Source organism: Rhineura floridana, chromosome 5 (genome assembly GCF_030035675.1).
Source record: "Rhineura floridana isolate rRhiFlo1 chromosome 5, rRhiFlo1.hap2, whole genome shotgun sequence".
Classification (NCBI taxonomy): Eukaryota; Metazoa; Chordata; class Lepidosauria; order Squamata; family Rhineuridae; genus Rhineura; species Rhineura floridana.
Window position 1 is genome coordinate 181,169,888 of NC_084484.1, and position 22,569 is coordinate 181,192,456.

The 22,569-nt window shown below is 44.8% G+C and overlaps 1 protein-coding gene across 3 annotated transcripts in view; it reads left to right on the plus strand.

The window, feature by feature from the left end:
• WNT11 (Wnt family member 11) overlaps positions 1–22,569 on the plus strand; it is a 73,268-nt gene that overhangs the window by 8,183 nt on the left and 42,516 nt on the right. For 2 of the 3 annotated variants that reach the window (XM_061629047.1, XM_061629049.1), the window contains exon 2: positions 10,565–10,778. In XM_061629047.1, coding sequence (XP_061485031.1) covers positions 10,696–10,778 — 83 coding nt within the window. In that variant the 5' untranslated portion in view covers positions 10,565–10,695. The remainder of the gene's footprint in view (positions 1–10,564; positions 10,779–22,569) is intronic. The other variant, XM_061629048.1, reaches the window with a different exon arrangement.

Genomic DNA, 22,569 nt, shown 5'->3' on the forward strand with positions numbered 1-22,569 from the left:
AATCTTTTGGAAAAGCTCACTGTGTCTCATCATGATCATTTATTGCCCACCCTTCACCTAGCCTGGGTTACAACAACCTGACAATACAGTGTTAAAAACAATTAGAAACAACCAGAATCACAAAATAGGGTGGGTCCTAAAAACAGATGTCTCAGGTGTCAAAGGCCAGGGTAAAGAGGTGCATCTTCAGCACTCACCTAATGCTATACAGTGAGGTTGCCAGATGCATCTCAGTGGGGAGGGAGTTTCACAACTTAGGGGCTGCCACAGAGAAGGCCCTCTCCCAAGCCACCAGCACTCCAAATTTCTGAGGGTGGTAGAATTACCAAACAGGCCCCCTCTGCTGATCTCAACACCTAAGAGGGTCTTTCAGATATTTGGGACCTAAATCATGCAGGGCTTAAACACTAGCAGAAGTACCTTAAAACAGACTCGGAAATGAACTGACAGCCAATTATTATTTATTAAATGTATATCCTCCCAAAGGAGCCCAGGGCTTTATGAGTTCAACATATGCAGGCAGAGGTAAGCATCACTGAGTTTGATGAAGCTTACTTTCAGGTAACTAGGCATAGGTTTGCAGTCATGCCTCATGGCTGATCAGGGACAAGAGAGGCCAGGTTTCTTCAGCCAGATTCCAACAGTCTAACCCCTGCATTTATGTAACTTTAAAGTTGACAACGAGGACATTGAACTTGTCAAGGATTATCAATACCTCAGCACAGTCTGGAGACAATAGTCAAGAAATCGAAAGACGGCTAGGACTGGGGAGGGCAGTTATGAGAGAACTAGAAAAGGTCCTCAAATGCAAAGATGTATCACTGAATACTAAAGTCAGGATCATTCAGACCATGGTGTTGGATGGGAAAGTTGGACAGTATATTGTTTTAAATTTTTAAATTGTGTTTTAAATTGTTTTTTAAAAAGATGTATTTTAAATTGTATTTGTTTTTAGTTACTGTAAACCGCCCAGAGAGCTTCGGCTATGGGGAGGTATACAAGTATAATAAATAAATAAATAAAAAAGTGGATAAGAGAAAAATCAACTCATTTGGAATGTGGTGCTGGAGGAGAGCTTTGCGCATACCATGGACTGCGAAAAAGACAAATAGTTGGGTGTTAGAACAAATTAAACCAGAACTGTCACTAGAAGATCCTCCGTGGCGCAGAGTGGTAAGTGGTGGTAACGCAGCCAAAGCTCTGCTCACGGCCGGAGTTCGATTCCAACGAAAGGAGGAAGTCAAATCTCCGGTAAAAGGGGTCGAGGTCCACTCAGCTTTCCATCCATCCGTGGTCGGTAAAATGAGTACCCGGCATATGCTGGGGGGTAAAGAAAGACCCGGGAAGGAACTGGTAATCCCACCCCATATAAACGGTCTGCCTAGTAAACGTTGCAAGACGTCACCCTAAGAGTCGGAAACTACTTGCACTATAAGTGTGGGGACACCTTTACCTTTTTATCACTAGAAGCTAAAATGATGAAACTGAGGTTATCATACTTTGGACACATCATGAGAAGACATGATTCACTAGAAAATACAATAATACTGGGAAAAACAGTAAAAAAAGAGGAAGGCCAAACGAGAGATGGATTGATTCCATCAAGGAAGCCACAGACCTGAACTTCCAAGATCTGAACAGGGTGGTTCATGACAGATGCTCTTGGAGGTCACTGATTCATAGGGTCGCCATAAGTCGTAATCGACTTGAAAGCACACAACCACCACCACCACCACCCTGCACCAGCCTTTGTCAGCTCACTTGTATATGACTGTCAGCTGACCTTACAAAATCTGGGTACATCAGCACATAGGGAACTGCCTTCTAGCCAGTGTGACCATTGGTCCCTCTAGTTCAGTATTGTCTGCACTGACTGGCAGCAGCTCTCCAGGGCTTCAGACAGGGGTCTCTCCCAGCCTTACCTGGAGATGCCAGGGAATGACCTCAGGGCCTTTTGTGGATGCAGATCAGATGCTCTCCCACTGAGCTAGCTATGTATGCATTATAGTTATGGGGAAGGGCCATAACTCAGTGGCAGAGCACATGTTTTGCATGAAGAAAGTCGTAGGTTCGAACCCTGGTGACCCCAGGTAGAGTTTGGGAAAATTCCCTGCCTGAAACTCTGGAGAGCCGCTGCTGCCTGTCAGTGTAGGCAGCGCTGAGCTGGATGGGCCAGGCATCTTCTTATGCTCCTTATGTATTCTGCTGCTGGGGCAGGGCGGGGAGAGGGAGCATATTATGTGTAAGGATGGGTGAGAATTTCGATTCAGTTTGCATTTCAAGCAGAATGGATCAAATGCGCCATTCCCAAAACAATATGAGAACCGAAACCCAGCCATCCTTCTAAAATCACATTTGTTAGAATTTTGGGGTGCAGTTCGCCAACTAAACAATATTTATAAAAATGCATATATTGGGGGAAAGTGCATAAAAATGAATACAGGAGTGAAAATTACATGCAAAAAGGCATGATATGATGAGAAAAGTCTTGCAAAACATTGTCAAAACTGCTTACAAAATGCATTTTGGAGAAATTCGCACTAAAATGGTAGAGAATTTTCATGAGGATTTTAAAAAAATAATTCAAAGATTGCTGTAAAATTGTAGAGGACTGAATTTAACATTAGAAAAGTGACAAACTGAGAGAACCGAAATTGACAGATCTTTCCATCCCTATGTATACAAAATGGATCAGTACAGCTCTCTGCATTTTTGCAATCTTGGTGACAGTGTGGCTAACAGTGTTGTCCTGCACATCGATGTTTATCACCACTGGCCATAAATTTGCCCAGTCCTCTTTTTAAAGCCAACATGCATGTCAACAGCAGCCAAAGAATGAAGGTGTCTTTTTAAAAGACACTTGCACAGATGGGTAACAATAATAATAACCTCAGTTAAAGACAAGCAGGGTTGGGTTAGTAGCAGAGATAACAAGCCACTTGTTCCTGCCTTGACTTACGACCTGACTTTTCACCTTTGCACACATCCAAAGGCTGGAGGATTTAACCCTTCTCTTCTTCTCCCCTTAGAAATTCCTCTGCAAGATGCACATTTAGCTCCCTGTGACCGTGGGGTGTGCAAAGAGGTTGCAAAATATGTGGCACATTTTGAAAGAACCACAATACCACCGTTTTCCCACCTGCTGATGTTTCATCCTGAGGATAACTGTTCTGGCAGAATTTTGGTTTTTTATTTTATTGACTGACGGCATGCCATCCCATAATGTAAAGTTTTGTGGGCAGCATAGAGTAAATAAGTAAAAAGACCCCCAAATTAAATAAAAGCAAACCATTGAATCAAAAGTTGCACAAATGGGAACTCACTGCGCCTCCAACGGTCAAGCTCAGATTTAATAAACCGAGAGGCCCAGACTGCTGAAGTTATTTAAAAGCTTGTGTGAATAAAAAAAGGTCTTCATCTGGTGTTTAAAAGAACCTAAGAAGAGCCTGGCTATTGGATCAAGCCAGTGGCCCATCTAGTCCAGAATCTTGTTCTCACATTGGCTAACCCAGCCTTTCCCAACTAGTGGGCCTCCAGATGTTGTTGGACCACAACTCCCATCAGCCTCAGCCAGCATTGCCAATGGTCAGGAAAGATGAGAATTGTGGTCCAACAACATCTGGTGGCCCATTGGTTGGGAAAGGCTGGACCAGATGCCCTGATGGGAAGCCTGCAAGCAGGACCTGAGCACAACAGCAGCTCACCCCACATGTGATTCCCAGCAGCTGGTAGTCGGAGGGAGAACATAGCCATTTGTGGCTAATAGCCATTGATAGCTTTATCCTCCATGCGCTTGTCTTGATCTTTTAAAGCCATCCAAGTTGGTGGCCATCGCTGCCTCATGTGGCAGAGCACAAAAATGGTGCCTGGTGAACCTCTCAGGGAAGACAGTTTCATATCTGGGGTGCCACTGCTGAAAAGGCCTCCTTTCTGGTGGCTTCCTGCCTAACGTCATTTGGCAGGGGAACCCGGAGCAGAACCTGTGAAGAGGATCTTAAAGGTTTGGCTAGGTACACATGGATGAAGGTGGGCTTTCAGGTAACGTGGCCCTTACCTGGATAGAACCCTGGTGGAGAATCTGTGACCCTCCTGTTTTTGTGGAAGCAACTCCCATCATCCGTGACCATTGGCCATGCTGGCAGGGGATTATGGGAGTACAGCATCTGGAGGGTGATTCCTCACCCCAGTTTAAGATTTTAAAGGGTTAAAGCAGCAACTGAAGTTGGGCTGCAACCCAGTCAGTGGGGGCCGGTGCCCATTGGGACTGGTAGGGCAGATGTCAGGGAGACCAGCAGTAGGAAGAGTCAGAGGCAGTGACAGGCAGTGGTACCCCGTGATTGGTTGTTTGTAAGAAGGCAGGTAGATGGGGGCTGGCCAAGGGCAGATGGAGGTTAGTGGGGCAGAGCCCCATTTGCCCTAGTGGATCAACCTCTACTGAGCAAATTGTGTGAACATGCACAGATGGACTGGGTGACTCTTTGTGTTCTTACCAAGGATAATTCAGTTAAAATTTAGGATGCAATGCAACCGAAATGAAGCATCGATTTTAAGGAGAGAATGGACTTTGGCTGAGTCATTACGTCTTTAGAGCCATCAGAAATAAAACCCGTCACCCAGTGCAATGGAAATACAAATTCAGCCCATTTTAGTCCAAACACTTCATCTTAATTAGTTCATTGTTCAAAAACCAGTAACAAAGATGGGTTTTCAGTTGTGCCTCCCCGGCTGTGGAATATGCCTTCCAGTGAGGTCCGCCTGGCGCCTTCATTGAAGGAAGCTAGAGAAGCTCTTTTTATTTATTTGAAGAAACTTGGTATCGTTTCTCTGTGATGAGGCTGGTTTTTCTCAGGATTTCTGTGCTGCAAATTGGTCTTTTGAGTTCCGCCTCTGGAATATAGCAACTTCTGCGAAAACAACAACAACCCAGTAGTCTGTGTTGTTAAGAAGCTCAAATCCAGTGGAGGGATAACGAGAGGCTCCAAAATAGCCCATCTCAGGCAGTGCAGTAAATGCTGGGGGATTAAGGAGTGAAGTTTTGAAGTGGGCTTCTTGAGAGCAGAGATAAAAAAAAGCATTGAAACACTCCAGTTGCAGGAGCAGCAGAAGCTGAGATAAAAATGGCTAGCAGTGGCCTCAACTTATCTCCACTTGCAGTGACTGGGTTTTTAAATTAAAAAAAAAGCGAGAGGAGGAAGACTGCCAAGGCAAGTCTGTTTTTTCTGATGGCATTTTTCCAGGAATGGCGTTTTCAGCGACTGGATTCTTAGGCCAGTGGGAGACACTTTGGATGAAAACTTTAATGCGCACAGCAGAGCACAGCAAATACACCCCCGAGGACAAGCGGTCCATTGAACCCATTGCCAAGTGTAACTTTCTCCTCTGAGGCATGCTTTAGGGGTTGATCCAAATTTCCCTGACTTTCCCAAGTGGTTCAAACACACTCATAACAAGGAGGGCCCGTAAGAATATGAGTGCAGCCCTTCTGAATCAGACCAAAGGCCCATCTAGTCCAGCACCCTGGTCTCACGGTGGCCATCCGGATGCCTCAGGACCTGAGTGCAAGAACACTCTCACCTCCTGTGGTTTCCAGCAAACTGGTATTCAGAAGTATGCTGCCTCCAACTATGGATAATATAACTATTAATTGTTGTAAACCGCCAAGAGAGCTTCGGCTGTGGGGCGGTATACAAATGTAATACATAAATGAATAAATAAATAATAAACTATGGAGGCAGAGCACAGCCGTCACAGTTGATAGCCACAGATAAGCCTTATCCTCCATAAATTTGTCTCATTCTCTCTTCAACCCATCCAAGTTGATCTGTGCTGTGTAGAAAAGCAGCTCCTTTTGCCTGTCCCGAATCTTCCAACATTCGGCTTCACAGGATGTCTCCGGGTTCAAGTGTTATGAGAGAGGGAGCAGAACCTCTCTCTAGCATACGGACAGCAGCAGGGAAGGGGAATGCATTTGCCACCTTACAGTGTCTATTGAAAGCCAGATTGGAGGGGGCAGGGCAGGGAATGGAATGCTGTGCTGTTTCAAAAAGGGCCAGGCCTAGACTTAATTTCAGAGGCTTGCCGTCTGATCCTAACACAGGCGTAGTTGGACAGGGTCTGGGGGGTCTTTTTTGAGAGCAGGGTCCCAGCAGGGTCCCTCTGTCTCCAGCATCCTACAAGCCAATCAGCAGGAAAGGGAAGTGTGTCAGCCACTGAGAAGAACTTTCTAACATGCTTCCTTGTCCTTTCCTGCTGATTGGAGCCAATCAGAGTAAAAGGAGGTGAGAGAGTCACCGAGAAGACTCTTCTCAGTAGCTAACACACTCCCCTTCCATGCTGATTGGCTTCTAGGAATGTCTGTTGTTTTGGGAGAAGGCACATGTGGGAAGGACTGGGGAGTGTGGAGATTATGACAGAGAGCAAATGAGTGAGGGGGTGTGGCGTGACTATCATGAAGGGACTCTGCACTTCTGGATTTGCCACTACACTACTGGATCCTAAACCAAGTTTAATCAGCAGCAAAATTTCTCTATATCTGCCATCCCATTTCTTGGGATTCCTTCATTTAGGATTGTAGACAGGCAGTGCAATCCTGCATGAGTTCAGGCATGAGCTCCATTTCACAATGGTATATATCACTGAATGGCTTGGGGTTCAAATGAAGGGAAGGGCCATAGCTCAGTGGTAGAACATCTGCTTTGCATGGAGAAGGCTGGGAATGTACCCTCTCTGAAACCCTAGTGTAGTGGCAAATTCGGAAGTGCAGGATCCCTTCATGATAGTCACAGCCATGCCCCTCCCTCTTTTTTGTTGCTGGGTTGAGAATGAGATCCTTGTTCATGCCTTCTCCCACAACAACAGACATCCCTAGGCACCAATCAGCATGAAAGGGACGTGTGTTAGCTACTGAGAAGAGTCTTCTCAGTGGCCGACTCACCTCCTTTCAGTCTGATTGGCTCCGATCAGCAGGAAAGGTCAAGGAAGCATGTTAGAAGACTAACACACCCCTTTCATTGAATTCTGATTGGCTCACAGGATGCTGGAGACATTGGGACCCTGCTGGGACCATGCTCCCCAAAAAGGTAAAGGGTCTAGGCCCCCCCCGAGAACCTGGACAACTACACTGCTGAGCATGGCCTGTTGTGCAGCAATGTGAGATGGGGGCTTCTCTGCAGTGGTGCTCCGTTTGTGGAATTCCTTCATGTAAAATTAAGCTTGTTTCCCTCTTTTGGCATCATCTGAAGCCACATCTGTTCACTTGGGCTTGGTTGAAACTTGATTCTGTTGAAAGGGACTCTGTGTTGAAAGTGATTTTAGTTGTTTTTTTATCTGGGTCATGGAAGTTATTTGGCTGAAGCTTTTTCGTATCTGCTTTTATTTTTTTAAAAAAAAATGGTGGTTGTAAAATTGGTTATTTGACTGTGTTGGAAACCATCCCGAGCTCACACGAGAGGAAGCCTGCATACATGTCATACATTTAAAGCACATTTAAAACACATGGCTTCCCCCAAAGAGTCCTGGGAACTCTAGTTTGCTAAGGGCGCTGGGAACTGGAGCTTTGTAAGGGGTAAACTAGAGTACCCAGAGTTCTTTGGAGGAAACAATGTGTTTTAAATGCACTTTAAATGTATGGTGTGTTTGAAGCCACAGCAAATGAGTAATATTAATAATCCCCAAGGAAGGGCTCACAGGATTGCAGCCTTACTTAGAAATAAATTCTGATTGTGGTCAATAAAAATTTGCTTCCCATGAAAAGTGATTAGGAATGGATCAGACTGTGTGTACTATTGAAATGAGCAAGGCTTACTTCCAGTGCATAGAATCAGGTGCATGGGGAGAAAGAGTCTTTCATATATATCTGGATATGCTGTGAAGGGCCAGTTATGTGTGATGGTAGATCTGTGCCTTTAAAACCAGTTCCGGGGGAGGGGAAGACCTTCAGGTCCTGACAGCTATCTGAGGACTGTCACCATCCCTGTTTAACAGTGCCGACTGGTGGCTCCATGTCAGTGGGGCAGTGGAATCCACTCTGGGTTCTAGTCCAAACTTTCAAGGAGCTGTCCAAAGTGCTTATCTTTCAAAATAAGAACCATTAGATAAAAGAACATTGACGGCGTGCGCCTTTGTGCATGCACATACACAGACGTAAGACTCACTGCACAGTTTAAAGGTCCGCTGTATTATATATTCAAGATTAAATTGCAAAACAGCAGCACATTTTTAAAGAGCAGTTGTTATGGCTATTTTCTTTGGCATGCCTGTTGTGATAAAGAGGCTGAGCTGCACATCAGTCCGTGCATTTATTTGCATTTTAAGGCCACCCAATTGCAAAAAAAAAAAAAAAGTTTCCTGGGTTGCTTACAATAACAGGTTAGAATGATTAAATATACAACTAAAACTATTTTATTTATTTGATTTATATCCTGCCCTTCCAGCAGGAGCCCAGGGCGGCAAAACTATAAAGCTGACACAGACAACAACCAGCAACAGACTGTAGCAAGTCTTTAGTTCAAATCTTGCCTCTGCTGTCAACACATTAGGTGCCCTGAAGGAGGCTTCTCAGTCTCTGATTCCTACCTGCAATATGGGGGTAACACAACTCACCTACCTTACAGGGGTGCTGTAAGACTAGCAACAAGATAATGTTAATGAAGCTAACAGTAGCATTACTGATATATCAAACAGACTCTGTCTCTACACACACACACACACACACACATGTGCACGTACACCCATTTTTTTTCAAGCCAAGGGATTTAAACTTTTAGTATGCCAGCCCAGTGCATGCTTACTGGCTCATAAATGGGGAGTTTCTGTGCCATAATGTTCTGTCCACACCCTTGCGGTGGTAGGGGCCTACGTCCTTTCTAATGGAGGCTGCTCCATTAGGGCGAATGGAGCGCTGCCTCACCAAAAACACTGTCTGCAGCTTGCATTGATCCCTTACTGTGCATGGTGCAAATGGAAAACAGAGGTAAAAACAGCCTCTTTAGTATGAAGTAAGGCTCCCATGTGGATAAGCCCTTACAAGGAGTCCAGGGGATGGCAGAACTGGCTGACAGCTCCGTACTGAGCACTCATCCTGCAGTCATCCTGATTTGCTTGTTGCCTGTTTTTACGTCTTCCTGATAGTTATTTGTTCAGCCTACGCTTTTCAATGCGTTTCCCTGTTGTTTGCCAAACCATGAAAAGTCTCTCTGTGTGTTTTTAAAAAAGTGGATTTGTTTTGGTATGCAACTGCGTTGCTCCCACAAAATACTGACCGTCTGGAGATGCCCTTTGGTGTACACCTAAACATGTCATGTGTGAATAGACTCTAAAGATGCTGAAAATGTATTCTGTGCTCAGGCAGAATTGCTGGATATTGCCTTGCTAGGAGGCCTGGGCTCAGTTTCAGCTCACTAGATGGCTTTCGCCTTGTTGCCTTCTCTCTGCTTGATCTGCCTCACAGGGATGTTGTGAGGATAACCTCGGTGTGGCGTGCCTGTGTGTTGTGTGTAAGAAACCACATGTGCTCCCCTGAGGTCATTAAAGGAAGGGAAGGATACAAACATAATAAATGCATTTAGGTGTAACAGCAAAGGGATCCTGGCTTAGTAGTGCAGGGCACGGAACAATGGGCTCAAGTTGCAGGAAGCCAGATTTCGACTGGACATGCGACAATGGAACCAATTACCTAGAGAGGTGGTGGGCTCTCCGACACTGGAGGCGTTCAAGAGGCAGCTGGACAGCCATCTGTCGGGAATGCTTTGATTTGGATTCCTGCATTGAGCAGGGGGTTGGACTCGATGGCCTTATAGGCCCCTTCCAACTCTACTGTTCTATGATTCTATGATTCTATTATTATTCCCCTCTCCCCCCCAAAACAAACCCTGCTCAGTGATCCTGCAGAGATGCTGTTTGCAATTGTATGTTTATTCCCCAGTTCGAATTTTTCCTTGGGGTCCAGGTGTTTGAGTATGTGGGAGAGGTGAGATCCTAACCTAATGAGGTGTGAAAGAAACCGAGAGGCAGAAAGCAGTCTAAAGCATCCCTTGCAAGCCAGACCAGGCAGCCCCCAACATCTGCAAAGAGGGGGCATCTCCATTAGCCGACATCCGTTCCTGCAATTTGTCTCCTTAAAAAGTGCTCTTTTCCTGCACGCTCCACTTTCAATATATTTGTAAATGAAAAAAGGATAAAGATTAAAACCTCTAGAGAGGGTTGAGATTTGATGTCCATACATCCCCCCCACCTTTTCCCTTCTCGAGCGAATATTTATGTTTTTAAAAGGGGAGGAGGGGGGATAATGCCTGGATAAAGAATGAAATCTTGCCATATGCAGAGTTAACCAAAAACATACAATCAGACTTGAGTGCCTGGCTATAATTCAAGCCATGTGCTTTGTCTGTCTCTGTGACTATAAAGATTCTATCGAGAACAGGGGAATGTAATGATGGTAGTGGGGGGTGGGAATCCTGAATTTTGTTTGTGATTCATAAACCACTCCTTTCCATTTCCCTTTGGCATAGGACTGAAATGCTTGGTGTTAACCTGGATATTTTTTTTTTTCCATCCTCAATTCCAGGTTGGCACTGGAGGAAATCTCTCTTCCCTGCCCCTCCCAAGAGAAAGCGAGGGAGTTTTGTTTCCCAAAACCAATTTTAATTTTTTCCCCTCCAGAAGAGAATTGGTGGCTAAAGAGAGAGGAGGAAAGGAATGAAGATGAAGCGGCAATTTTTGGTCGCCTTTTTCCTGGCTTTCGTCTTGCAGAATGGGACCTGCAACGGAATCAAGTGGTTGTAAGTGTTTTATTAAAAAATCTATCTAGGCATTGTATATGCATAACTTTGGGGAAAACAAATTTGTAATGTTGCCGCCTGTTTTAAACCATGTGTCAGGGAGATGGGTGAAAATCCAACCATTTCGAGACCAGCCTAGGCCTGATGGGGGCAGTGCCCTTTGTTATTTGCATATCTGTCCTATTTGTGTGTATAGTGCTCTGTGTGTGTTGTTTTAATTTGAAAGGGGGTCAGGACGGGAGGGGAGGTGGATTTTGTACCTCAAGGGTGGGCAGATTTCAAGCTTGTCAATCTCCTTTGTCTTTTACCAGATCCCCAAGTTCTATCAACCAGTACTAGCAAAACATAGATAGTTGGCCTTAACGAACAGGGTGCCTCTGAGTGCGCTCTGAGTTCACACTCTGTTTACACAAAACTCCACCCCTGGTTATCTTCCTTCATTTCAGCATTTAATTTTAGTGGAGAAAGTAGTTGTGTTGTTGCTGCTGTTAAACAATTAGGAGTCAAGACCTCCTGCCAAGCTTCTGCGAATCATGGAGAGATCTGGCAGTAGATCTCAATCTACCATCTGTTCAACTCCATGCTATGCTATTTCTTTAAATGTACCACCCATGAATACGTTTACGTATATGTCAGATTTCTCCCCCAGCCACTTTTGGGTAAGGAAAATTGGCCCAGTCTTTTGAAAGATGGACCTTCCTGTTAGCCAGCAACTGTCAAGTAATATTACTCCCAGCAGTTTACACTCTGGCTTTCTCTACAGCTCATTCCATTTTGTTGCAAATTGTTCCCTGATTACTATGCTGATTTTGGTTGACCCAACTCTAGCCAGTGGCATCAGCCTGGAAGACGAGCATTTGATCTAGGGAGGCCAGTTCATTGTCCTGAAAGAAGATTTGCATTGCCAAAAAAAGAGGCTGAAAGAAGATGCAAATTTTCATAACATTTGCATATGGTAATGTACATGTTTAGATGCAAATATAGAATTAATTGCTACAATTTAAATGGAAATACAAATGTATCTCACCACGGTGGGGAAGACCCCAGATAATGTATACCTGCTCAGTTTGCTGACCAGAGGTGGCTGACTGCCGACAGCCAACATTACGGCTCCTGATGTCTCCCTTTTTATGGACCTGTATCTCTAAACCACAGCTGGTATAGCACAGTGGGGAGGAGAGCCTGGCTGGGAGTCCAGAGTCTGTGAGTTCAAATCCCCACTCGTGTCTCCTGGTGTCAAGGGCCAGCTGAAGCTCACCCCCACAATGAGTTGCTCAGGGGTTACGTGCCCTGGCACCTGTGCAGCCGGGGGCAAGCGGCACAGTCCCAAGGAGCCCAGTTGCCCCCCGGCTGGCTTGTGCAGCTGTGGCAAGCTGAGCAGGCCCTAGCCAGCTGGGGAGGACTAGCCTCAGAGGGAAGCAATGGTAAACCCCCTCTGAATACTGCTTACCATGAAAACCATAGGGTCGCCATGAGTCGGGATTGACTTGAAGGCAGTCCATTCCATTCATCTCTAAACCAGACTTGGACTGGACAGCCCTCAAACAGAGGACACCTTCAAAATGCAGGTGAGTCCTTTGTGAAGCAAGATGCATGGCCACTCTTTTTAAAACAATCGTTCCGGGAAGAGGGACTGATTGTTAAACCACTCTGGGAATGGTAGCTCTGTGAAGGGAATAGAGGTTTCCTAACAACTCTCAGCACCCTTCACAAATTACAGTTCCGAGCATTCTTTGTGGCAAGCCATGATTGCTTAACCCAATAGTAGGTGGTGGCTCCAAGCCAGTGGGACAGTGGGATCCACTTTGGGTGTTAGTCCAAACTTTCCTTGAAGGTTTGGACTAAAACCTGGAGTGGATTCTACTGCCGCACTGACATGGAGCCACCAGCCTCCACTGCTTTAAAGTGGTATGGTACTGCTTTAAAAGGAGATAGGGCCTCAGTCTGGTTTCAGGCCTCTCCTTTCCGTGGGATCATTAAAGGTTAAACCACTGAGTTGGGATGGAGAGGCGCGTATGTCTTGTCTGTAATGGACACAGATGTGAATAGTTCTCACACATGGCCACCAAATGCCAGTACCCTGCTCTCTTCCATCCCCCCCCCGTCCAGAGGGAATCTGTTTTCAAATGTGTTTTGTCGAGTTCCTGCTATGCTAGAATGAAAACAACCAAATTCATTGTGAGATCAAACGTTTATTTATCTATTTATTACATTTATAATTTCCCCTTGCTCCCGAAAGAGCCCAGGGTGGCAAACATAAACAAAAAAATTTAAGAAGAAAAAGGAGAGTCTACGAAAAACAATTAAAAACATACCAAAACACAATTACAAAGAAAAACATTCAAAAGTGCAGTTCAAACCATTCTTTCGCCGCTGATCTTTAGGTTGCCAGGAGCGGGCCCCTTCAGCCCTCGCATGCCTGGGTAAACAGGAACATTTTTCAAGTTTAAACGTTCCAGCACGGACAAGTGAAGCCCTGCAACAAAATGGTGCGACGGGGAGTGCAGCTGTTCCAAGATCCCCACCGCTCCATTCCGTTTCGCCTTCTCACTCCCGATATTTCATTTTTCCCTCTGCAGCCAAAGTTTCCTTATATACCGCATTTCCCACAAATGCATTTGTGATCAAAGTGGCTTGGTGGAAAATAAGTGCTGACAGTAGTACAATAACCATCATATGCAATACGTCAAATCTGTCAAAAAGTGAGTGTCAAGCTTATCAATAGGGTGATTCAGAATAATCAGCAGTGGGTGGTGCCCACTGGGGCTGGTATGGCGGAAGGCACAGAGGCCAACAGTAGGTGGCGCCAGGGCCAATGAGAGGCAAAGCCAACTAATTCCGTCTCTGTCCCCATCCTTTTCCTCCCTGCTCAACTCTGCAATGGGCAACACTGAGACTAAGCAGGAAGAAGCCTGCAGACCGGGCCATCCTCTGGCCTGGTTGTAAATAGGAAGGCCAGACGGTAGGGGTTGGCTGAGGGCAGACAGAATTAGTGAGGCACTTGCCCTAACCGACCAGCCTCCACTGAAAATAATCCAACTTCCACATCCCAAAGTAGCCGATTATATTAGTGTTTAGAAATCCCCCAATTTTTATACCGCGACTCAAAAGTTCATAAAGCCCCCCCCCATCAGTGCGGTGGTGGTGGTTAGAGTGTTGGACTGGGACCTGGGAGACCAGGGTTCAAATCCTCATTCAGCCATGAAACACACTGGGTGAGCTTGGGCCAGTCGCCGTCTCTCAGCCCAACCTACCTCCCAGGGTTGTCGTGGGGTTTAAATTAGGAGGGGGAGAACCACGTACGCCACCTTGAGCTCCTTGAAGGGAAAGCGGGACATAAATGCAATAAATAATAAAATAAACCATCTCTCTTATGAAGATGTTTTTCTTATGAGATGTTTTCCCCAGCATTATTGTCTTTTCTAGTGAATCCTCTCTTCTCATGATGTGTCCAAAGTAGGATAGCCTCAGTTTCATCATTTTAGCTTCTAGTGACAGTTCTGGTTTAATTTGTTCTAACCCCCAATTATTTGTCTGTTTCGCAGTCCATGGTATGCGCAAAGCTCTCCTCCAGCACCACATTTCAAATGAGTTGATTTTTCTCTTATCTGCTTTTTTCACTGTCCAACTTATCCTCCGTGAATTTGTCGAACCCTCTTTTAAAGCCATCCAAGTTGGTGGCCATTACTGCTTCCTGTGGGAGCGAATTCCACAGTTTAACTATGTGCTGTGTAAAGGAGGATTTTCTTTTGTCTGCCCCAAATCTTCCAACGTTCAGTTTTCTCAAATGCCCTTGAATTCTAGTAATGAGAGAAGGAGGAAAACTCTCTATCCATTTTTGTCACACACTGCATCATTTCATGCACCTCTGTTGTGGCCCCTACCTTACTCTCCTTTTCTCTAAACTAAAAAGCGTGTATGTATTTGGAGAAGAAATCAAGGCAGTGATCCTTGGTGTAAGAAACAAGCTGTGAGTTATCACAGAGGATAGAGAAGTCTGCTTTCTTCTGATCTGATTTAACTCTCAAGTTGCAGCCCCCACCCTTGTTTGGGGAGTAGCACCACTGAAATTCATTTGACTTGCTTCTAAGTTTGCATACTTAGGATCAAGGCCTCCGTTCTGCTGTGTTAGGAGGAGTTGGGAAATGGCTTTGGCCAATAAAATGGAAAATGGACTGTCTTCAAGTCGATCCCGACTTATGGCGACCCTATGAATAGGGTTTTCATGGTAAGCGGTATTCAGAGGGGGTTCACCGTTGCCTTCCTCTGAGGCTGAGAGGCAGTGACTGGCCCCAGGTCACCCAGTGAGCTTCATGGCTGTGTGAGGATTTGAACCCTGGTCTCCCAGATCATAGTCCAGCACCTTAACCACTACACCACTCTGGCTGTCTTGGCCACTAGGGGGAGCTTTCTGCAGCAGCACTTATTGCATGCAGACATGAAGGGTTTGGGTACCAAGCAAGGGACATCTAAAAGAAAAATGATGAAAAATACATATAGATCATATTCTACCACCAGGTTTCTATCACAGGCATAGTCTTATTTTTAAGAATGATGTCAATGGTATTTCGTGCGGTAGTGTAGTGGTCAATTTTGATGTGTGGGAGCTCCTCATCACAGCTACGCCCCCAAGGAGATCCAAATATCCAGCAATCCTATGCATAATTTCCCAGGAGTTAAGCTCCATTGCCCTCAGTTGTATTTCCTTTTTGACAGCATAGGTTCAACTTGTAGAATCCATTGAGCTTTATCAAGAGATCTTCAGCGAGCTGAAATGCAATGGTTAGCTTTTCATTAGGAATGCAAATCGGTCTTGCAAAGAAATGTTGCCATTTTAAAGTGCTAGCCTCAAGTAGGAACCCTGATGAAGAAAAAGGAGGAAGTATCCAGCCTCTGCTTCATTATTTCCTTATTCTCTGACTTCCTCGGACTTCCTCTATGCTGATCAGTCATAAATAAACTGAAAAACCTTTGTAGAATCAAAACTTGTAGGTCTCAAACTTTGGTTAAGACTATGTAAGTACAAAAAAGGGTGATGGGAAGAATAACACTGAAAAGTGCTGTTAGGAAATGTTACGAGGATATGTTACAGGATGTTCTGAGAAACATTGATGCCCGACCTTCTAATCACAAAACACATAAACAGGTGTGCGTAGTGCTAATGTCTCAACCCCTAGTAGCTAAGATGCTTGTGTGACTATAGGAAAGCAGCTTTCTTTGGGCTTCTGGAAAAATGCTATAAATGTGTGCTGAAAATTGCTTGGAACAGAGAACTTTTAGGCTTGCAGGGAACCTCCTCATCTGTCTGAATTTCTCTCCAAGCAGCTGCTTATTATATTTTAATGATGTGCCTCTAGTGTATCTGATTCAAACGCAACGTGGAGCTCTGTTTCTTCCACACCTTATTATCACTTCATTCACCTGTCAGAACTAGGAAGGCCTGAATTATCCTGGTGCTCCATCAGATGATGCCAGAGCTCCTGCTCTGGAAAAAAGAATGTCCTGACATGCACTCGCCTAGGTTCCCCTCCACTACACCAATGATTTTGTGTGAATTCAAGTAGAGCAATTGCCTTAGGACAAAGCTGTATGCTGGGGAATTCTGGGCATGCCGTGGAACCCCTGATGGACCAATGATCCTAGAGGGACCAATGAGGGACCAAGGAATCTCAGGTCGCAAAGCTCAGGAAGACCTCTCTCTTCTTGAGACCTTGGAGAGATTTTGTCAGTCAATCCTGGCATGGATGGACCAATGATCTGACCTTCTGGAGGCAGCTTCACATGGCCTTTGGGGCTGACTGCACTAAAGAAAAGCTGACAAATGTCCACGAACATGCTGGCCTCTCTGTGCGTTGGCCAAGCCAAACTCTTGCAGCTGGCATGAACTTCAAGGAGGACTTTCTATTTGAATTCAACAAAGCAGTGCCTGCCAGTGCCCGGAGAGAACTTGGCTCAGCCTCATTTGGCAGCACTTAAGATTTTACATTTGACTTGTTTAGCCTGCAGTCTTCAGGTCATTGTGCTCCAGAACAAGCTCTACCTCCCTTCAATGAAGTTACTCTGGAGTAATGGGTGGGAAGCTTGCAGTGTTGGCTCATTGAACAAAGGTCATTGTCTTGCTATATACATTCTCTTTGCAAGTCGACAAGGCGAGGGCATCCAACTCTGTTCCTTTCTTCCTCATCCAGCGGACAAACATAGTCGTCGTTAGTTAAAGGCTGGCTGCCCTTCTAATATTTTTTGTTGAAAAGTCTTAGCTGTGTGCCAAGAGGAGAGTGAGATTGGGGCAGTGAATATTGTTTATTTAGACCTTGTTCTCACACATTTTGGTTTGGGTTAGGTATCCCACACCCCTTTGGCTTCTTTGAATGTGAGACTGCATGAGGGCTTGGCAACAGGATATGTGTAAATGCCCCCTTAAGTTGATTAAGTTGATTACGACTGATGATGACCTTATGAATCAGTGACCTCCAAGAGCATCTGTCGTGAATCACCCTGTTCAGATCTTGTAAGTTCAGGTCTGTGGCTTCCTTTACAGAGTCAATCCATCTCTTGTTTGGCCTTCCTCTTTTTCTACTCACTTCTTCAAATGCGGTGTTGGAGGAGAGCTTTATGCATACCATGGACTGCGAAAAAGACAAATAATTGGGTGTTAGAACTAGAACTGTCACTATACACTAACATGATGAAACTGAGGTTATCATACTTCTCATTATGTGTCCAAAGTATGATAACCTCAATTTCATCATTTTAGCTTCTAGTGATAGTTCTGGTTTAATTTGTTCTAACACCCAATTATTTGTCTTTTTTGAAGTCCATGGTATGCGCAAAGCTCTCCTCCAACACCACATTTCAAATGAGTTGATTTTTCTCTTATCCGCTTTTTTCACTGTCCAACTTTCACATCCATACATAGAGATCAGGAATACCATGGTATGAATGATCCTGACTTTAATGTTCAGTGATACAACTTTGCATCTGAGGACCTTTTCTAGTTCTCTCATCGCTGCCCTCCCCAGTCCTAGCCTTCTAATTTCTTGACTATTGTCTTCATTTTGCTTAAGGACTGTGCAAAGGTATTGATAATCCCTGATAAGTTCAATGTCTTCATTGTCAACTTTAAAGTTACATAAATCTGTTGTCATTCTTCTTGATGTTCAGCTGTAGTCCTGCTTTTGTGCTTTCCTCTTTAACTCATCAGCATTTGTTTCAAATCATTACAGGTTTCTGTTAGTAGTATGGTATCATCTGCGTATCTTAAATTATTGATATTTCTCCCTCCAGTTTTCACACCTTCTTCATTTTGGTCAGAAACTAGGGACGGGAAATAATTTGTTTTGCATTTCGCTAACAGAATTTGTTCTGAAATCCACCTTTCATTTTGCTTATGGTTTGTTATAAGATTTGTTTCATTATTCAGTTCTCACACTTGCATTTGTTGTGTCAACTTTCATTTGATTCCCTTGGTCTCTCCCCTCCCTTTTTAAATTTTTGCCACTGTCAGCAGAGCTTGCTTCAGCAGCTCTCTCAGGTAGCCACCATTTTTAAGCAGAATGCCCCAGATGTTGTATCACCTGAATGCCTCAGAGTGATGCAATATCTAGGGCAATCACCTCCCTTACTATCGCCAGAGAAATGTAAGCCACCCTCCTTGGAATGGTATGAATGATATCTGAATAGGTATAATGGGATTAATGAAAAGTATTCCCATTCATTCCTGAATGCATTTGTTTCAGAATGCATAAAAATTGAACCAAATAGGCCACATCTAGTTCAATCATCCCAAAATGAATGCACACACCTATGAGAGAGAGAGAGAGAGAGAGAGAGAGATTCTAGGCTAGCCCTCTCCCTGATGTATTAGTTTTATATGTATAAGGAGGTATTTTGTTTTGTTGTATATGATGGAGTACTCAGGTACCATGGGGAGCCCACAGAACAGAGTAGGTTGGTTGGTTCAGTACCATGGAGAGCTGCTACTGAGCAACTTGCTCCAACCAGTTTGGAAGTGAACAGAGGCCCTTTGAGCCTCTACCTCCAGCTCACCTCTCCCAGGCTGCACCCCATTTGAGAGAACTTGAGCCTCTTAAAGGGTGAACAACTTAGGCCCCAAATATCTGAAGGGCCACCTCCATCCCTACCAACCATCTTGGGCGTTAAGTTCTGCAGAGGGGGCTGTCTTGGTAGTTCTGCAGCTCTCAGAAATGTGGGGAATGATGGCTCAGGGGAGTGACTTTTTTGTGGCAGCTCCTACATGGTGGAACCCTTCCCACAGAGGAGCGTCTAGCATCCTCACTGTACGCCTTTCGTGCTGTGCTGAAGATGCACCTCTTTGACAGCTGAGCTATTTTGTCTTGTGGGACCTTTTGCTGAATTTCTGCTGTTCTGTTCCATTTGGAAAGGTTTTATGGGTTTTTTCATTTTAATAGCTTTATTTGTTTGTTGAGGAATGCATATTCTATTGTTGTAGCCCGCCCTGGAACCTTATGGTGAAGGGGAGGTAAGAAATCTGATAAATAATAAAATAAAAAGAATTGTAATAAAAAAAACCTGGCCTCAAGAGGGGCACTTCTTTTGCGCTCCATCACCTCCCGCCTGGTACACTCCTGGCACCACGGGACTGGCACTTGGTTCTTCAAGCCCAGGGTAACATAGAAAGCTGCCTAATACTGGGTCTGTCCAACTAGCTGAGTACTATTTCCAGAGCTTGGAAAAGTTACTTTTTTGGACTACAACTCCCATCAGCCCACTCCAGTGGCCATGCTGGCTGGGGCTGATGGGAGTTGTAGTTTAAAAAAGTAACTTTTCCAAGCTCTGCTATTTACTCTGACAGTGGCTCTCCAGGATTTCAGAGAGAGAGTTTCTCCCAGCCCTCCCTGGAGATGTTGGGGGCTGAACCTAGGACCTTCATGCAAAGCAGATCCTCTCCCACTGGGCTACAGTCCTTCCCCAAGGAAAGGTGCCCTTGAGGATCCAGGCTCTTGTTCTCCACGCCCTGTAGCATCTGGTTCAGTAGTATCCTGCTAATCAAACTTAGGTTCAGGGTCCCCCTGATCACTAGCTTCAGGCTTAGAGGCAGGGACCTACTCTGGCCATTAAGCCAGCAACACTCTAGCCTCCAAATCTTTGGCCTGGTCATTGTTGTCCCATGAAGGCTGTACCATGTAATTGTTCTTAGTGCATAGTTCAGCACTTACTCATGCAAACAGAGTGTTCAGTTTTCTAGAATCAGGAATGGAAATGGACTGCCTTCAAGTCGATCGCGACTTCCGGCGACCCTATGAATCAGGTTTTCATGGTAAGCGGTATTCAGAGAGGGTTTACCGTTGCCTTCCTCTGAGGCTGAGAGGCAGTGACTGGCTCAAGGTCACTCAGTGAGCTTCATGGCTGTGTGGGGATTCGAACCCTGGTCTCCCAGGTTGTAGTCCAAGGCTCTAACCACTACACTGCACTGGCTCTCCTGTCCAAATACCCAGAGAACCCCAGAATTGGGGAGGGCCTCATCCTGAATTACCTGCTGTAGCCTATTCCTGTTTCCAAGTGAATTTATTCAAGCTGCCCAAGGAAATTAAGGAAGCTGACCAGTCCTATGATATGTGCATGGATTGGGCGTCCATGGCAATCAAGTTTATGCTTACTTGACAGTATCAGTAACATTATTTGAAAGCCTTCTCAACTCTTGCTATAAATTTGATTTGACTCTTGTTTATATTATTAAGGGAACGACTGAAGAGTGGTAATAATTTTTTTAAAGGGAGGAACAAAAACCAGCCTTCGTCAAGATCTCAGGCAGGAAGGACTGTAGCTGGATAGGCAGGTACAACTTGCTGTAACTCTAGGTTGGAGAAAGGCCATAGCTGAGTGGTTAGAGCATCTGTTTTGCATGCAGAAGTCTCATGTTCAGTTCCCAGCAACTTCAAGTAGGGCTAGGAAGGAATGTCCCTTGTCTGAAACCCCGACTATCTGCTGCCGGTCAGTGTAGACAGTACTGAGCAAGATGGACCAATGATTTGACTCAGTATTAGGCAGCTTCCAATGTTCCTATGTGAGAGCCAGTGTGGTGCAGTGGTTAGAGTGTTGGACAAGGACCTGGGAGACCAGGGTTCGAATCCCCACGCAGCCATGAAGATCAGCTGTGTGACCTTGGGCCAGTCACTGCCTCTCAGCCTCAGAGGAAGGCAATGGTGAACCACCTCTGAATACCACTTACCATGAAAATCCTATTCATAGGGTCGCCATAAGTCAGGATCGACTTGAAGGCAGTCCATTTCCCTTTTCAATGTTCCTGTGTAGGCATATCTACTTATTTGGGAGTAGGTTCCATTAAACTCTGTGGAACATGAGCATACCTGCCTGCCTGGGATCTAAGCTGCACAAATAGCTGGACAGTGGAATAAGGACTGAATATGGTGTATATTATGTATGTATATATCAATATATGTATGTATATATATGTATATATCTGTAATGTATATCTATGTATATATACTGTATATCTTTTAAAAAAAAGATTACTAGAACATGAGTCCTGCTGATCAGGCCAAGGGCCTGTCTAGTCTAGCATCCTGCTCTCACAGTGGCCAACCAGATGCCCTGCTGGGAAGCCTGCAAGCAGGATCTGAGTGCATTAGCACTCTCCCCTTCTGCAACTCCCAGCGGCTGGTATTCAGAGGCATCCCACCTCTGACACTGGAGGCGTGACATAGCCATCATGGCTACTAGCCATGATGGACAAAATCAGAAATGGCATGGTAGAAGGTTCCCTAATGTATCAGTTCAATTCGAAAAGAAGACCAGGTGCTTTGGAACTCCCAAATGCAGGACAAAATCCAGATGTGGAAATGTTTGAAAGCATACCTGGACTGCAGCACTAAGGCGTACGTTAGGCCAGTCACTTCTGTTCCATCTAATAATGTGTCGTGCTGCTGCAAATGCCGGCTAGTATGTGCGTATTTCTCTCTCTCTCTTTCTTCTTATTCACCTACGGAGATATTTTCAATTACAAAGCTTTAAAGCGAGAAGTTCAACTGTGAAAGACGATCAGAAACTATATTTATCCATCATGGCCGGTTCCTTAGAGTGTGACTGACTCTATGAGAAACAGCTATGCCGAAGAGTTAACTGTATCCGTCTCTTTGGTTTCACATTTAAGATGTCTTTGTTTCCGTCGACTTGCAAATCTTCCCTTTCTTCCCCGGAATGTGCTATCATATTAAAGCACAAAGTTTTACTCATAAAAGTTACCCAGAATATCCAGGTGTCCTTTAACACGTTTCACTAATGTTACCCGGTCGCCGGTTTATAAGGTCCTTTAGCCAAACCCTTAAGCGGATTAAAATCCCCCCTTCACAGAATGCTTTTTGGCAGAAATGGTTTTTAATTTCACCGGACCAAGGGGTTGCATTCAGTGCTAGACCTACTCAGAGTAGACCCATTCAAGTTAATAGACATGATGAACTTAGGCTCATTAATTTCAATGGGTCTACTGAGTAGGATTTAGTTGAATACAACCCATTATTATTTCATTTGCATCTATACATAAAAATTAGCAAATGCAATTTTTATGCAAAATGGTGTCCTCTTTCATTCTCTTGTAATTTTTTCAGGGATGTATCCGATATATATATATATTTAAAAAATCATTATTGCATCCTGCTCTTCATAAAGCATAAGAAGACACCTGCTGCATCAGGCCCAAGGTCTCTCTAGTCCAGCACCCTGCTCCCACAGTGGCCAAATAAATGCACTTGAGGAGTCCACAGGCAAGTCCTGAGTGCAAAAGCAGGGCTTA